This window comes from Tiliqua scincoides, chromosome 2 (genome assembly GCF_035046505.1).
Source record: "Tiliqua scincoides isolate rTilSci1 chromosome 2, rTilSci1.hap2, whole genome shotgun sequence".
Taxonomy (NCBI): Eukaryota; Metazoa; Chordata; class Lepidosauria; order Squamata; family Scincidae; genus Tiliqua; species Tiliqua scincoides.
In genome coordinates this window covers 187,328,798-187,347,262 of record NC_089822.1, presented here as the reverse complement: position 1 = coordinate 187,347,262, position 18,465 = coordinate 187,328,798, and the positions used below count along the sequence as shown (strand labels likewise).

General features: G+C 43.7%; 1 protein-coding gene across 4 annotated transcripts in view; it reads right to left on the bottom strand.

The window, feature by feature from the left end:
- The window catches only part of JADE2 (jade family PHD finger 2), a 167,868-nt gene that overhangs the window by 38,959 nt on the left and 110,444 nt on the right, over positions 1–18,465 (bottom strand). For all 4 annotated transcript variants that reach the window (XM_066618226.1, XM_066618225.1, XM_066618227.1 and 1 more), the window contains 3 exons: positions 7,979–8,190; positions 2,308–2,475; positions 1,619–1,735 (listed from right to left, as the gene is read on the bottom strand). In XM_066618226.1, coding sequence (XP_066474323.1) covers positions 1,619–1,735; positions 2,308–2,475; positions 7,979–8,190 — 497 coding nt within the window. The remainder of the gene's footprint in view (positions 1–1,618; positions 1,736–2,307; positions 2,476–7,978; positions 8,191–18,465) is intronic.

Sequence of the window (18,465 nt, the reverse complement as noted above, 5' to 3'; positions counted from 1 at the left end):
CATTTTTCTTTCAAAACACCCCCAAAATGCCATGGCAGCTTGATGCTTTGTGTTCATGCAGCACATGACTTCCACCAGATAACTGTTTCCTGACACTTGAAGCACTGCTATACATCTCAGCTTTGACAGATCCTTCCACTGTTCCAGAGGTCAACACTTTGGTTATCTTTATTAAGATCAAGGTGCACTTGGACAGGACAGATATGTGAGATTAGATGCTTCTCTGTACCTAATGCCAAGTCTGTGCACCTGGCTATTAAAGATTTTTTTTTTTTTAAAGATCAACATCTATGTGTTACTGCCCCCTCCTGCAAAACTCTACCCCTTCAGTCTTTTTTGGACAGCTTAAGGGGAGGGAAAAGAATGGAGGGATGGTTTCTCTCCTTTCCCTTCCTACAAAACACAGGAAAAACCTACTCTTTCCCCTAAATTATCTGAGAAAGAAAGGAGAAATCTATGGTGCTTCTGATACTCATGAGGAAGGGCCAGGAGCCTCACTGCAGAGCCCCAGCTTCTGATATTTACCAGCCATTGTCCACACCCACACCACTGTCACAGACAGGTGGACTAGGAACTTGTCAGCAAGTGATAATATCAAGATGCTGAATTCTGTGCCCAGTACCAAAACCAACTAATTTACAACACAAGTGCACAGATCCCAGCTGAAGGTTATCCTGTGATTGCACCCAAAGATCATGCAAGTAAGTACTGAAAGAGCTAACCCTTTATGGGGTTCTGGCAGAAAAATAAAGACCAATGGCACCAAGACATGCCTGCAATCACTTCTCTGGTGCCTTATCACTGGAGGGTACCATATACAATATGTATAATAATGTATATATGGAAGATGCCATATATATGTGTATGTATTTACGAATTTATACCCTGCTTCAGCACAAAGTCTCAAGGCATGTAACAATTTATATAAAAACAAACCTTTTGGGTTTTTGCAAAATTTGTTAGCTATAGAACAAAAAAAAATCCAAAAGAAATTACAGTTTGCAGTTTAATTTCAACAAGGGGGGGGGGTTAAAATACCAAAACAAACCATGAAACACTGAGAAAAGTATCTGAGAATAGATGGACTTTGTCGGATGCCTAAAAGATAACAATGCACACAGCTCTTGGGAGGGTGTTCCATAACTTGGACACCACCAATAAGAAGGTTTTCTCTCAGGCTGCCATAAACCTCAGCCCCTGGTAGGGGCACTTGGAGAAGGGCTTCTGATGATGCTCTTAACCATGTTCATACGTATACCATAATATGAAGAGCAACCATTCCACTTCTGGGGAAAGCTAAACTTCCTGCAAAGCCAGCTGGCTGGCAAACTAGATGACCTTCTGTTGCATTCGTAGTTTATGATTCCAAGCTATCAACTAAACCAAGCACAGTGACAATCATACATTAACCAAAGGAAACATCACTGATTAAAAGTTTCACACAGCAAAGTCTAACAGGCTCCTTTGGGCTGTTAAATGCACTACCTGTCAGAAACTATCAATGTGTACTTTCTGTTTGGTAGGACTGTGGGCTATATACATATCTTCTTATATAGATAGTGCAGAAAAGAAAAATATCTAGACTTTATCCCAGTCTTCCCCGGGATAAAGGGCTTACCTGGATACATGTTCCAGTGCATTCCTTGCAAAGACTGCATGACAAAGCCCATCTGCTTGCTGGGATATGTGAAATCTTTGTAATGGGTTCCATTTTTTCAGGGCATCCAATGCTAACCTGAGCACAAGGCAGAGCACATAAATGAGTGGCTGTCATACATCATCTTAAACAATAATGGAACCATATACATGCACAAACATAAACATTATGTTCCATGGCTGTTTCCACATTAAGTTGAGACTAACAGAGAGAAAAGTGAAGAGGGTCATTCTCTTGGGATTGATTCAGACATTCAAAAATCTCTGTGTGATGCATCCACCCATATAAAATCTATACAGGTAGAGAAAGTAATCTGTGAAAAAAAATGTAATTACGGAAACTGCTACCAAGAAACTGTAGTTATATCTATGGAAAGCCTAAGTTGTATGTTATATTCTCAGTGTGGATGTCCCTGAGGACCACCACGCCACACTGTATGGAGAAGAATTTAAACTGGCTCTTAGTGCTCAAGAACAAATGTCAGGCAGTCTCTTAAATCTGATCTGTTTCACCTGACCCTTGACATGAGTGACAGGTGATGATTCTTGATGGTGCCTGTGAAGGTCACTTGCAAGTTCAAATGCAAATATACCAAACCAACATCCCAAACACCTTCCATTTAGGGGGAACAAAACTATTTTGTATCTTACTTCAGGTATCCATAAGGCACAGCTCACGTGGACCCATTTTGTCCCACTCCGAGTTGGTTTCAGAGCTCCCCCTCTCTTTGGGCAGAGTAAACACTTTGGCTGGACTCCCAGGGCACAGGTACGACAAAGCCAGTTTCCAATAGGAACTTTCAGGATTCCATAACAAGCCTAAATGAACATAATTGTAAGGATAGGTTATTTATGTGAGGGATGGACAACAAAGTTCAGCACTGGGTCATGACCTGAATGGCCATACTTCGTACATATGTTTGATGCATGCATTTCCATTTCAAAACATGGATGGTTGACATGTTGTTACTAAAATTACTATTCACAAAGCTTTATTTTTAAATGTGAAAAAATGGTTTAGGGCACAATCCTAATCCCTTATGTCAATGCTTTCCAGCACTGACATAAGGGCAATGCAGCTCTGAGGTAAGGGAACAAACATTCCCTTACTTTGAGGAGGCATCTGTGAGTGACACCCAACTGCAGGATGCAGCACATCTCCCATTGGCACTGCTATGCCAGAGCTAGAAAGCACTGACATAAGGGGTTAGGATCGCGCCCTTAGTACCTGAAAATCTACAACATATTGATTGACAAATGATTCGAGTCTGAAGACATTATGAATTATGTTTCTGTTAACTTCTGTTAACATAGTCATATTTTTTTTCAAACTTTAAGTATTCTAAAAGCAATGCAGTGATGTAGAACCGTTGAAACTTGTTCTGCATAATTTTTAGATAAGGTAGTTCACCATCATTCCATAGCCCACGCTTCAACGAATTAAACCACATATCAGAGATTAAATGGTTGAAATGTAAATGATAACTGTAGTTCCTAGGTTACACATGATGTTCAGCAGAAGACCTCACTACTCAATGACTGTATTCTAAACAGTGTATGAAGTTATGCTATAGTAGGCATGTCAAGGTTTACACTGACCAATGTTCTGATGATTATCTAGTTTCAGAGCTCCTCCTCTCTCAGTTGTCTTGGTTATCACAGGCACTGAAGCCTTTGTTGCTTTTTTTTTTTTTTTTAAGTAAGTGGACAACTGTGAGAGAAGCATCAAGAAATCAGTGTGGGCTACTGATATCTGAACTAATATGCTAGAGCAGCCATTTTCAACAACTGTGCTGTGGCACACTGGTGTGCCACAAATGGTCCCCAGGTGTGCCGCAGGAATTTGGAAGAGGGTCATTTATCAATAGGACCATTGGGAGATGTGAGCCCCCACTAGACAGCACAGTGTACCTCGTCAACTGTCAAAAAGCTGATGGTGTACCTTGACCATTTTATTCCCATGCCAGTGTGCAGCGAAATGAAAAAGGTTGAAAAACACTGTGCTAGAGGTTAGAAGCTCATGGTTTCATTTAGAAGTCCCCTCTGTGGGTGGTAAGCTTTAAAGCCTAAAGGTAATCCAAAACCAGTTACTGATTTAGGACCCAATTCTATTCAACTTTCCAGCACTGGTGCAGCTGCAATACAGCCCCGAGGTAAAGGTACAAATGTTCCCATACCTTAAGGAGGTCTCTGTGACTGCTACCCCAACACAGGATGTAGTGCATACACCATAGGCATAGCAGCACCAGCACTAGAAAATTGGATAGGACTGGGCCCTTACTCATTTAACTGATCTGATGTGTGTAGCACAATAGTAGCTTATGCGAGATTCAGAGAGATCCTCTTGGATAAGACAGAATATGTCTCTTTCAGGCTGTAAGTCTAAATCCCTGTTCCTTTCCTCAGTATTTATAGGCTAGGGACCTTAGAAATCACATTGTGTTCTACATTACTTCCAGGTTAGTTCACTTGCAGGTTAGTGTGTCACTTGCATTATGGATTTTTAAAGACAATATTTCTTTTCTGTTCTGTGATCAGGTGTCTTGGAAGCATAGTGTTTAAACAGCTCTGATTTAACTGGGACAGAGAGAGTGGAGCTAAGAAAAGATTCTTAAAGAGAAAAGAGGAACTGACAGTCAGCTAATTTTAAATTTTCCTGTCATTTCCACCCTTACAGGGGCCATGCCATGAGCAGCATGCTTGCCTGTAAAAAAGAAAAAGCGTATTATGAATTGAACCCACAGAAGTGTGAAAGGGCACTAAACTACTACATTAAAATATATTTCTTTCAGGTGTCAAATATCTGAACTACAACCAAATTCCTATTTTGAGGTTAGTGTGACTGGCAAATCTAAAAACAGCAATCAAAGTAAAGGCAGAAGAGATGCCAAAGTCATATCATTTCAAAGCTCGCTCTCTCTCTCTCTCTCTCCTACAGTTGCAGTCGCTTTTGCAGGTGCAACAGGCTCTGAAGGTGAGGAATAGGGGCCGCTTTATTCCAGCGGCCAGGTGTCTGAAGAAACTTACAGCCCAATCCTGTGCTCCCAGTGCCCAGGGCTACAGCGGTGCCGAAAATGCACACTCCACAGGCAGTGCCAGTGGCTTCTTCGGGGAAGGGGACTTTTGTCCTCTTCCCCTGGGTAAGCAGAGCAGCCCCACAATGGTGGCTCGAAACAGAGGCTCAGGATCCAGTGGATCCAGACAGAAGGTCAACAGAAATTTGCTAGATACAGCTTTTCTCAACATAGAAATGCAGCTACGCCTGATGAATTTCTCACTGTACTTATACTTACTAAAGTTACAGAGCATCTGCCAGGAAAAATTATGACAACAGATAAGGCAATTGGATAAAAAAATTCTTACTCTCTTTCTGCATAACTTTATATATATATATAAGAAATCTCTTTTGATTCACATGCACACTCGCAGCAGGACTTTTGAAAATAATGTGTGTCTGGACACTATCCCACCTCTGCCCACAGGTGATGCTCCCATGGGAGACAGAGGCCAAGCAGACCTGGAACAGCTTTCCCGCCTGCACAAGGAACAGCAACGGAAATTCTTGTGGCAGGCAGGGAGGCTCAAGAGCTGACGACAATAATGGGCGATGAAACCCTGCCCCTGGAGAAGGCATTTGGTCAGAGAGGTTGCAGCACCACTAGCTTTGCTGTGGGGAAGCTACAACAGACCCAAGCCAGGTCCCACCCAGAGGATGATGCAGGCACCTCCAGAGTTATCAGTGGAGGGAGGCTGCAACCCAGGTGGGGCAGCTTATGGGACCTTATGAGACCCCTAGCAAGGTATAAAGGGGCAAGCCGATGATGAGGCCAGACAGACTGCTAAACGGAAGAGGCTGCCACTGAGGAGGTGCTTCCCTCCTCCCTCTGATGCAGCACTAACTCTGGCAGGTGGAGAAGGAGTCAAGTGAGACCAACCTCCTTTCCACCCTGGCTCTGAGGCCCCCAGTTGGGAGGATAGGAGGGAGAGGGGATTCAGTGAGAAGGACACCCTCAGCCATAGCAGAACTCACAATTTGCTTACGTAGCAAAATAATGCTGCTGTGGATGGGGAGAGAAAAAGACTGAGCAGTGTGCCTAAAGGAAGATCTACTTCTGATTACACTGAGCGTCCCAGACTCAGTTCCTCAGTATTGATTGTTAATTGGTGGCCTGCCTTCAATGGACCTACATTGATTTTCTTTCCTTCTAAAGAACCATCTGGCAAGTTAGATGCCTAGACTATACAGACTATTTTCTACCTACTTCTCTATTAAATTCAATACAAGCAATCTATCACAGATGCTCTCTGAAGTCACAGCCACATTCTGCCCATTCAAGGTCATTAAACGTTCAATAGATGCCACATGGTGGTAGTTAATAATGTTAACAGAGCTGAGGGAATCAATCAGTCCCACACAGCAAAGCTGAGTTTTGTAAGGAACTTTAGTGATACAATGAATGAACTGCCGCAACTATTACTGAGTTAGAACACGGCAGAGAAAGCAACTAACGAGAGATCTACTCAGAACCAGGGGACATCCACTAAAATTGAGTATTGGGAGAGTTAGAACAGACAAAAGAAAATATTTCTTTACTCAGCGTGTGGTTGGTCTGAGGAACTCCTTGCCACAGGATGTGGTGATGGCATCTGGCCTGGACGCCTTTAAAAGGGGATTGGACAAGTTTCTGGAGGAAAAATCCATTACGGGTTACAAGCCATGATGTGTATGTGCAACCTCCTGATTTTAGAAATGGGCTATGTCAGGTGCAAGGGAGGGCACCAGGATGCAGATCTCTTGTTATCAGGTGTGCTCCCTGGGGCATTTGGTGGGCCGCTGTGAGATACAGGAAGCTGGACTAGGTGGGCCATGGCCTGATCCAGTGGTGCTGTTCTTATGTTCTTACTCAAAGGAGGAGAGAGCAATCCCCAATCCTTTAAACTAGCAACAAGATAGGTTACAGCTCCCCATATAGTGACTCCCACACCTACTGACTATATAGGTTGGCCTTCAGTATCCATGAAGGTTCCGTTCCTGAAATCCACACTGATGCACAAACCCATGGATAACCAAATGCAGACATGAGCGGAAGCACCTTCTAGTCAGGTCTGGAGGTGTCCTGAGGACCATGGAGGCCATGCACAGCCTCTCCAGGTCTCAGAAAGCCCCCCAGAGGCATTGGAAAGCCACTTCCCATTATTGAAAAAAAAAACTGGAAGTACCTTTCAATACCTCCGGGGGGCTTTCTGTGGCACGTAGAGGCTATGCATGCATCCCCAGGTCTCAGAAAGCCTCCTGGAAGCAACTAGAAGGTGCTTCCAGTCACATTCAGGGTGTGGGTCCTCCTTTGGGTTTAGAACCCACGATGTGTCAAATCCATGAGTTTGGAACCTACGGATAAAGTGGGCCCACTGTATATTAGGTGGCTCTGCTGTTGTTCTTCCAACTAAAATCACCCCTTTCTGCCTTTCAACATTATCATGTTGACTAATAATATGAACACAGCTTATCTGGATATATGGCAAGGTGGAGTGCAGATGACAAGATACCCTCACCCATGCAGGATAAAAAACATGCGGGGGAGGTGATGACAAGTGGGCCAAGAGGTGGAAGACCTCTTATTCCACCAGTGCTGCACAACATAAGAACAGCCCCGCTGGATCAGGCCACAGGCCCATCTAATCCAGCTTCCTGTATCTCACAGTGGCCCACCAAATGCCCCAGAGAGCACACAAGACAATAAGACATCCTGGTGCCCTCCCTTGCATCTTGCATTCTGATGTAGCCCATTTCTAAAAGCAGGACGCTGCACATACACAACACGGCTTGTAACCCATGATGGACTTTTCCTCCAGAAATTTGTCCCATACCTTTTTAAAGGCATTTAGGCCAGATGCCATCACCACATCCTATGGCAGGGAGTTCCACAGACTAACTATATGAGTAAAGAAATATTTTCTTTTGTTGTATCTTGCATTCTGACGTAGCCCATTTCTAAAATCAGGAGATTGCAGATACCCATCATGGCTTGTAAACCGTAATGGATTTTTCCTCCAGAAACTTGTCCAATGCCCTTTTAATCTAGGCCAGATACCATCTAGGCCTCATGCCTAGGCCAGAAGCCATCACCACATGCTGCAGCAAGGAGTTCCACAGACCAACCACAGACCAATGTAACGCAACAAGATGTAGAAATAAGGGTAGAAGGAGTCTGACATCAATAACATTATTCTTGGCTCAGGTCCATGTCTGGCCCCTTGAGTTGAGCAAGATGCCTGAGGCAGAAGCCTCCACTACTCCCACCAAATGAGAAATGCTATTCACCTGATGCACACAGACATTGCATTTGTCGCAAAAGACCATCTCATTGCCGTCCTCTCCTTCTGGTGAGCGGCACACATCACACACAACATCTTCGTCGTACTCTATGCCTAGGCCCTCCTCTGTCTCAATGGCGATGTTCATGTTCTCATAGCATAGGGTCTCCAGCTCCTCCAGCACTCTTTCCAAGGTGAACTCATCCAATTCTGGCTTTTCTGAAAGGTAAAAGGCAACAAAATTCCACTTACTCTATACCAGTCATTCTCAAGTGTTGCTGTTGTGAAATATTTCTTAACTAAGGGGGGGGAACACTCTTATTTAAGCCCCCAAATACTAATGAAGTCAAACAGAGCTGAGCACTTAAAGTGACAGGCAGCACAATCCTAACTTGTGTTGGAACAGGCAGGCCAGGGAGCCTGTGTTGTATCCAGAGGAAGTTTGGGGCTGGTTGAGGCTTGGCCTGAGGCAAGGGGCCAGTTTTCCCCTTACCCTGGGGAGAACCGCAGCGGCCCTAATGGGACTACTTGAATCTGCATCACCTGACAAGGTAGTGCATATCTGAGCACAACAGAGTAGCCAGGAGCCGCTCTGTGCCACCTGGGAATGGGGGCTAGGATCCAGCACAACTGCCAAATCATAGCCCCACCTCCCACTTGGCACCTGCCTGCCCTCTCCCCGCCCTAAAACACATCCACCCCACCCTCCACCTGTCCCCCACAGACCCCCATGCTGGCTGAGCTCAGCCAATGTGGACCTATCTTCTCCTGCTGCCAAGGAAGCTGAATTTGGCCTCCATGGGCTGGTGCACCTTCAAGCACCAGCGTGGCTTACTTCCACAGAGGAACAAACATGCTTTAAGATACATTTGCAACCCTCCCTGCAAGGGACTTGCACCAGCCCAGGGCACAGTTAGGGTTGCGCCCTATATTTGTTTTTTCATCAAATGAAAAGAAGAATTAAGGAGATTCACAAAGTATACACACAATGAAGGAAATTAAATGCCTGTGAAAAAATAAGGGGGTATGTATGCCCTCTACCTTGTCACACACACACTACTACCTCTGCCTCCTCGTCCTTCACTTGCCAATCTTCTCAATAGGCTGGACGGGAGAAGCCTGGGGAAATAGTGGAAGAATTTTCCATTTCCCTCCTCACACTCTGCCCATCTAGCCTGTTTCCAACAAAGGGGGCTGAGAAGAGAATTGGCATGCAGTGAACATGTTGGACACTGTTACTACAATCCCTCTCTTCATTCTCTTTTCTGCAAGGGAAAATGGAAGCAAGTCATAGAGGGCACCACAGCACACATCACAACCCCAATCTCCTCCTCCTCCAGTGCTGCTACTATGATCCCCATGCAGCAGGTTGGCCTTCCACTGTGGGATGGAAGGTGAGTGAGGGCTGCGGAAGTGGAAGTAGGAAATAGGGACTTCTCCCTAGGAAGGAGAGCAAGTGGGGAAAGCATGGTTGGCAAGGTAAGTGGCTAGATGAGTAATGGGCAGAGCAGGGGTGTGGAGCACCTCCTGCCAGATGTTGCCTCCCCAGCCTGTCGCTTGCAACAGCAGTCCTGGCTGGGCTGACCCTAAAGCTGATTCCTAGACAGACAAGAGCAAGAACAGATAAGCAGCTCTAAACCACGGTTTGCCAGATGCACAACTAGAAGCTCAAACTATGATGTGGCTCTTAATAATGATTAGTACAAAACATAGTTTCATGTAAACCAAGCCAGAGTAGGACATGTGCCTCTCTTGGCAACTGTTTGTGTTTCCTCAGAGAACCACCCAGATCCCTTTGAGAACCATGGCTCTCTAAGTCAACCAGTTTTGCTTTTGAACTGCCAGAAGCCACTCCCTGGAGTATCTGCTATTGTAACTAGGCCATCTGACAGGCAAAGGCTCACAGATAACTATTTTGAGGGAGTCTTCTCACAAGGCATAACAGAAACCCTTTTGGCTTTAACAGTCAAATTGATGAGTACAATAAGGTCTCATTCAGAAAACTGCTGCTTTGGGCTCTGAAGGTTAAGAGTTTATGTATCACAGACTGTAACAAAAGGATGCAGCCATTAAAGTGGCAAGGCAGTGTGTGATGAAAAGGGATGAAGTCAGTCACACCAGTGTCTGCAATTTACTCTGGCTGTGATCAGGTTCATGTTTGCCAAGGATGTTCTCTATTGTTTGAACTTTTAAGGACACTTTAATATTTATTATAAAATGTGAAAACCGATCCTTTCTAAGGGCAATTAAACTGAACTGCAAAAGTGCAGCCAACAGCTCAGCAGAAGCTCAGTGATTTACTTTCTTTTGCAACAAAATTTAAAAAAAGAAGCCACAGCTCACAGCTACCAAAAAAGAAGGAAGATTCCAAGTGTGCAAGAAAAAAATGTAACAGTGATATAGCCTATCTACAAAAACAGGCATGTTATTTTCTTGCACACTTGAGATCTCTTTTTGTGGTTTTTTTTTCTTTCTCTAGTCAGGTCAGACACAAAGACAGGAGGCTGCTTACCTTGTACATTTCTTACCTTGCATTTTATTCTCATTATACCAGATTTCTCACTAACAGCAGCTAGCAATGAATACGATCCTGTCAGTGCTTGATGCACAGCAGGAATCATTATTTTGGAATTATACCAAACCAGCAAAACTGGTAGAATCGTCTTCCTGCTACCACCTTATCACATCCACAATATTAATAATTATTATCACTGCACTTTCTTTAAAAAAAAATTGTGTTCAATGGTGTACGTTGAATTTTTAACTATTTGTTTTATGAGATTTTATTGATATTTGTATTATTTGGTGTGTGTTGAGTGGCAGAAAGACAGCACATATGATTTTAAAATAAATGCATATTTTAGGTAAATACAAACTAAATAACTAGCGATTAACAGCCCAAATCTGAGCTGCCCAGAGCACAGGGCTGCCATGGCGCCAAAAACTGCTGCTGTGGTATCCTGTGCAGCCCAGGCAGCCACCACCGCCTCTGGAGAAGGGGACTTTCGTCCCTTTCCCAGAGTAAGGGAAGTAGCCATGTAATGGGGCCACTTGGTTCTATGGCAGCTTTGGGGCCAGTGCAGAACTGAAGAGTCCCATGTGGGGGACATGGGGCTCAGGATCCAATGAAGCTGAGCTCCATCGATCCCGCACCCTTCCACCCTGGCTATGCCTCCTCTCCACCCACCTCCCTCACGCCAAAATGCCTCCCCCGACGCCACTCGCCTCTCTGCTGCCCGGCGGACCGAGTGACCAGATCTCCAGTGCTGAGCCCACAGTAAGGGCTCACAAATGTGACTTACAGTATTTGTGACAGTGCACGCTGGCTGTAAGCCGGTGTGCAGAGCTCAGGATCAGGCAGGGAGTAAAAGCTGTACCCAACCTTCATTTTCCCAATATGACTAGGTAACTCTCTACACCTTTTCGGGGTGTATCCCTGATAGGCATGAAAAAGCTAAGTAGTTGGGAGTGGAAGACCAGGAGGGGAAAGAGAACGGGGAACTTCAGTAGGGTGCAAAGAGAGAAGGATGCCAACTTTACAGTCTGTCAGGTCTACATCCAGAATAAGATTGGAGATTGAGTTCACTTTCGATCTGGGAAGGTTCCCTGCTTTGCAGTGTGCAGACCCCTTCCGCAGCTGCACCGTAGCACAACTGTGTGTGACACCACCTTCGAACATTCGGCAATGACATAATCATGTCATCACCAAACTTCCACATTGCTTAGCTCCGCGCTGTGTGGCGCTTGGCTTGCAGGTGTACGGCCACACACTTTAGAGGGAACTGCGCTGGAGGGTACTTCCATCCAAGGAACATTTTCTGAGACCTCTCCAACACCAGCCTCTATGTGATCAGAGGTCAGAAGAGATTTAATGAAGGATTTCTCCCTGCTGGAATAGAAAGGACTGTGACTCCAAGGTTGGTGTTTTGCCTTCCCAGGCACAAAAAGGAGGCCAAAAGAATTTTCACACCCAATTTATTCTCCTTTAATACCCCCAGTTAACTAAATTTCTAGAATGAAAGAGTTTTTTAAATTCATTAACAGGAGTATAAAAATTATTTCCAGTTATGGTTCACACCTTATGCTTGTGGTACAGAAGAATACTGTGGTTTTATTTATAACATTCACACATCACATTCATTGTAAAATTGATGTTTGAAACCAGCCAGACAGCTATGAACCAGTCAATCAGTCTAAACTATTTACTGACCAGCAGGATATGTTTATGGCACACACCACAGGTCAATTACCCTCCTAGTTCTTTGGTTAAAACAATTTAGTTGTTACAAATATCATGTAAGCTACTTTCAGTGGTTGATAGCAGAGGCTTTGGTTCTTTATACTCTTTATAGCTCTTTATACTCTTGGTCCTACAGGTCTTTCCTTGCCCCTTCTCCCACAATCCTCTACATACTGGAAACTTGATCTGCAGGCTTTTTCTCCCTTCATTTCTCTCTGTCCCTACATCTTTTGCTAAACTCTGGAAATGTGAATCTTGGAAGCAGAATACACTAGGGAAGTTTGCCTAAGATCTGAGTTAAAAGTCTGGGGTATATGGGGTATTGATGGAGAGGAGGAGAAGAATGAGTTAAAACTATATGGGAAGAAGATGTGTGTAATATTTACTCTGATGGCAGGCTCTGGGTTTGCTTGGTGTAGAATCTGGATCTGGTTCAGAAAACATGCAGTTCTGTCTACTATATGCTTGGGCACTTGGGCAACTTAAGAGCTTCCAAAAGAGCCATCCTTTTCATGCTGTTTGCCTTGGCTTGACAAGTTTAGGCAAGGAACTAGATTGGCATCACACATCTGTGTCAGTTTGGAATTCAGCCAACCAGACAACACAGTTTGCTACCAAGGTACTTTCAAGTGCTAGTTGTTAGGCCAGAACATGCAGAGAAATCTGCCAGTACCAGTTTTATTGCTGGAAAACCCAGTGGGACAACTACAGGATACTTTCAGAAACCAAAATGTGATATACAGTGCCTCGCAGTGTTTGGACCACAGCAGATGGTTTATTTTTTGAGAAGGCTACATGAGTTGTCTGCTGTAACAAACCTCATGCTTCAGCTCCTAAACATAACTATTGGCCTGTATTGGAGGTTGTGGTAGAAAAAGGTATTATTCAGTGAGAGCATCAATGTGCATTATCAACACCTTTGAGCATCATCCTGAGAAGAGTGAGGAGACCTTATGAATCATTAGTCATTTATTCTGCTCTCCATGCGGATTTTTTTAAAACTAGGCCAAAATACACATTATGTTCAACATATGCTTGTTTTTAAAAAAAATATAAATAGCTGCCAGGGGGGACCACAGGGATTAGAACTGTGGTGTGGGGGCTTTAATTCCTTGCCCCCATCATGGTCCTGTTATGGATTGGGGTCCCCTGTAGCTACTCCTTTCACTCTCAGGTAAAAGAGCAGTAATAGAAGGTCTGGTTGCTCTAGAACAAAGACCACAGCAGGGACAAGGAGTTAAAGCCCCCTTCCCCTCCCCTTCCCTAATCAAGCCCCAATGTGGTTACGTGTGTTACAATATAAGGGCCAAAATGTTTCATGTTAAATGAGCAGTTTGGTCCTCAGTCAGTCACTAATTCCAGGGCCTGCTTACATTTTGGAAAAGAAGTGCCTTCTATTAAATTTTATTTCTTTTCCAGTATTACAAAATCTGAAGAATGTTCCTGAATATCACATATAATAAAGCTAACTTGCTCAAGGACTCATTTTTCATGCATTATTATGAAAATTTAACTGAACAATTCAAGTTAAAACATAGTCTTTCTAAACAAATTATTCTGTCATGTTGTTAAATGAGAAATCAGCAGCTGCATTCTGACAAATGTCATTTCTACTGATACAGCACAGTATTTATTTCAGTGAGTGAACTTATTGGTAATCAGTTCAAAGAAAGACAACCAACAAAACAAATTCCCTTATCTGGTAGCCCTAGCTGAGTAATCTGTACCTTTCGCTTGTGATGTAGTGGTGGGAAACAGTTTGTGGTAACTAACCATATTTTTTATTCTATATGCATCTGAGATGCAACAGCTACACCATTGGTTAAAGTTGCAATGATGGCTGTGTCTATGCTATGAAACCATTAGACACAGAGGAAGGTTCAACTGTTTGCTATTCATGAAGCAGAGCAGAGATGAAGAAGTGGGAAAGTACAGAGAGGATTTCCAAAGGAAACATAAAACCAACCTATGTTCATCACAGAAAAGCCAAAGCACTGGGAGAGTGCCTATTTCATTCTAAGTGGAAACAACCTTCTCATGCCTGCAACTGTATCCTGCCTTACACCTTCTGTTACAGTTTATTCCTCCTGAGTAGGCAAGGTTGTAAATTTTTCATTGTTAGTGATACCACCAGCTGAATCCACAAGAGGGGGGAAAGAGTTGATGAACGACCTCTTCTAACTCCCAGCTCCACTTAGTTCTCAAGGTCTTCTACAAAAGTCCATTGGACTTTTAAGCAGCAAGAAAGAACTGCTGGGGTGCCTGTCTGAATGGGACTGTACTCATCAATTGTGACTTGTTGGTTATAAGGCCAATCTCTCTGCATGTCTCTTAAACACATACATTCACATTCTGTTTATGTCTAATTACATTAGTACTGTAATTAGTTTGCTGAGCTCCATTCACAAGTACCCTGGAGCCTATTCAAGTGACAAATGCACTTGATGAGTACAAGGCGATTAATGGCTTATGAATCACTACACGACAAGGCCTGAGGGTGAAGTTCTTTTTCCATTTATGCTCCATTTATCTTCCTCAGCATCATATAAAGTTATTGCTAGATTTTTTTCCTTCAGCTGAGCAGCACTGCTGCCCTTTGACAGCGTTCAACAGGAGAGGCTTTGGAGCATTCTCTCAGACCTCTTTTGGTCTGCACTTATGCTAGAGACCTCCCTCCCTCACCCCATAAAGGATCAAGACAGTCTGGAATTACAGTTGATAGCTCAACACAATAGCTCTATGATCATGACTGTCATAAAAGGGGGGACATGGCACATATAGTGAACACAGCAGTCTGCCTACTTCTGACAGTAAGCTAGACACTGGGATCTTTCCTTTACCACAAAATGAGAAATGATGGAGATAGAGACATGACGACTTGCACAAGGCAGGATAAATATGGAAAAAATTAAATAGCTGTTCTCCTATATATGCTCATGAAGGATGACACAACTGGGCGAAGGGACAGGACTCCGGAATGACAGGCAGAAATACAGGAGGTGATACTTTTCCCTCCACATTGTGTACATGCTGAGAAAAGACTTACCAACTGAATTCCTGTCTACTGTGAAGGTGTTAAAAATACAGGTGCCCTACAAGGAAAACAAAAGTTGCCAGCTCCAGTGTCTGTTGTAGGCATGTGGGAAAGACAATAAGTGGCTGGGTGCACCAAAGTCTCTCAGAAGTCCCATTGCAAACTCAAGATTTGCGCTCTTCAAAAATGACCCCACGCTGCACTACTGATGAGATCTGCATTGAGCTGACTATCGGGCAAGAGTGAAGTCCCCACTTACCCTATTCATAATTTTCCTTCTCCAGACTTTCATCAACCACTTCTCTATAAGTAGGAGCGATACGGGGTTTGGCAGGCTCATTAGTACATTAATGAGAGGAGGATTAACACTTTCCGAATAAATACACATTTTCTACTTTTTAAAATGTTATGATAATGAACCACTTAATAAGCCAGGAAGAAATATTAGCAGATGAGTTGCCTGGTGCAAAAACAAAGACTTATTTCTGATGGCACTGCATTTGACTAAAATCAATTTACTAAAAGCGGAGCTCCTTTCACCCTGCAGAGTATACTGGAGAGGAAGATAAAGCTGCTCGCAAGCAACAATTTCAAGACAACTAGCTGTACCATTAGTTGATTCATAATCTACAAACCTGTGTCTGCAAGTGAGTGTATAACCATTGCTGCTATATTTTAGAAATACTGCTACAATGTTACATGCGCCAACAAATTTTTTGCCCCTAAGTCTTTTGCCTTCTTTTAACAGCGCAATCCTAAGCTCCTCCTGTGTCAGTGGAGTGCGTGCTCTGCCAGTGCAGGCTGTCGCAGATGCACTGAAAAGAGCTTTGTGGCAGTGCAGGAGCCAGTGGTGCCAGCAGGAAGGCCTGTGCTGTCCCGCTGGCGCCAGTATAAGCTATAGCATGCACTGGAGCAGATAAACCCCACTCTGGGCAGCAGAGGGTTGGAGGAGGGCAAGGAGGGGGTGTAATGGCATGGGGCAGGGTAGGTGGATCAGTTAAAGAAGGGGATGGGATAGGTGGTGCTGGCACAAGCTGTATCCTATCCCCCTTCCCAGGTCAGATCTGCCAACAAGGATCCATTCAGACTTGTGCCGGCAAATGAGCAGGTCCAAGTAGACCTGATGCTGTTGCTTTCCTTGAGGCAAGGGGATAAATGTCTCCTTACCTTGAGGAGACCTCCGGAGTCCAGACTACTAAATTTCCCCTCGGGATATAGCGCAAGTCTCACTACATTGGTCCCCCTGCACTGATGCAGGGGAATTTAAATAGAACTGGGCTGTTTTATTTTACAGTCAAACCTTGAAAAGAAGTCCTTTTTTAAAGAGCATGGGGTAGTATTTTGATCACAGAGCTCTAAGTGAAGATTTGCTGTGGTCTACATGTTAATTTTGCTTTTAATGTCTATAGTTTTTAAGCAAGGCACTTAAAATCTGTCTGATTCTGTCTACATCTGAGAAAATGTTCCCTACTGACCTGACAGTGATGCTGTGAGAATCATAGCCAACAGAACAAAAGTGTGATTTTAGAGTACTAAAAATACTTGGGATACTTATTTGGGATTAGTTCCCCCAAATAAAACCCTTCTCTGGATATGAAGCAAACAGATTCAACTCACTGACAGTTTTGACTGTGCAGTGATGTTAATGATACCAAATATTTTCAGAATTTCCTAAGGGAATGAGAGGTACAATTCTGTTAAAAATACGTCATGCTTTCACATATTCTGACGACAGTGTGACAAGGTCAGGATATTCTGAGTAGGGAACTTTTTTGTGTCACCAGTTTATCATCCAAGTCTCGTGAAATCACATCTTCTAAAGTATCTACTGATTTCATAGCTCCCAAAGCAAAGATGAAGTGGATTGGTCATGTTGCTAGCAGAACAAAGAGGTGGGAAGAATTCAAGCTTGTATGATCTATTATTACTAACAGTATTTATAAACCACTTCTCAACAAAAAGTTCACAAAGCGGTTTACAAAGAAAAATCTATGTTGTTTTCTACTAGAACCACAAAATTTACCACCCAGAGCCAGGAGCAAACTATGGTGAAGGAAGAGCAGTTGCCAAATAGTAGCTCAGGGGACAGAGCCATGTACCTACAGTACCCCAGGAGGGTGCCACTGGGACAACATGCTTGTGCAATTTTGCACCCAGGTTACTGCAGATCACGGATTCTAGCATAAAATTGTAAAACAAGGTGACAGTCCTGATCAAAGGCAACCAATTAATTGGTTAATTAACCGCTAATTAATCTCTGAGCAATTTCTCATGTTTCTCATCAAGGCCAATCCACTTTCTCATCAAGGCCCATTCATGCTTCCTGATAATACTGTGGTCATCATCACAGATCTTGCCTCATGTACCTGATTAACTGGAAGTAAAAGAATAAAGATGGAAAACCTTCTTGGTGGTGGTGGTGGTTTTTGGAACATCCTTCTAGAGCAGGGGTCTCCAAACCCCAGCCTGCGGACCATATTGAGCCCTTTGGAGCATTTTATCCGGCCCATGCAGTTCCCCAGCGTCTTGGGGCTAAAAATAGCTCAAAAGATGCACTTCCAGGTCTCCCAGCTTGGGTATAAACTGCATTCAGCCACTAGGGCTGCTCAATGTAGTGGAATGAAATTATTCCATTTCATTCAGCATCTCTCTTGGTTGAATGCAGTATATACCCCTGCTTTTTCAATCCTTTTTCAAAATCCATTCCCCCCTCTTCCAGTATGTCAATTTTGCCCTCTGCTTCCCTCCTCCTTCCACCCCCACCCATTTATTGTATTCAATCAAACTTTCAGCCCATTGTTTCTCCGTGTATTTATTATTTTTTTTTACACCATGACTGATAGAGAATGTGGCCCTCGTGCTGGAACAGACCCCTGCTCTAGAGGCAGGCATCCATTCTAGATGGTTTTTAATGCCTGCTTTTAAATGGCGCTTTTAAAAAGCTCCCGCTTACAGTGGACCCTTGGTATGTGCAGGGGATCCATTCCTGCAACCCCTGTGGATACTGAAATCCGCAGATAAAGGGGGCACTGGAACTACCTCTCCTAAGCATTCAGGAGGCCTTCTGAGGCACGAAGAGGCTTGGCACCAAAGTCAAATCTGCGGGTGCTGAACCCACGGATAAGCAAGGCCAAGTACACATTGAATGAGTCATTTTGGTGGTCTTCTGGGGCATTTATTGACACTGCTTAGTATTTTACTGATTATGACTGTCTTCTTT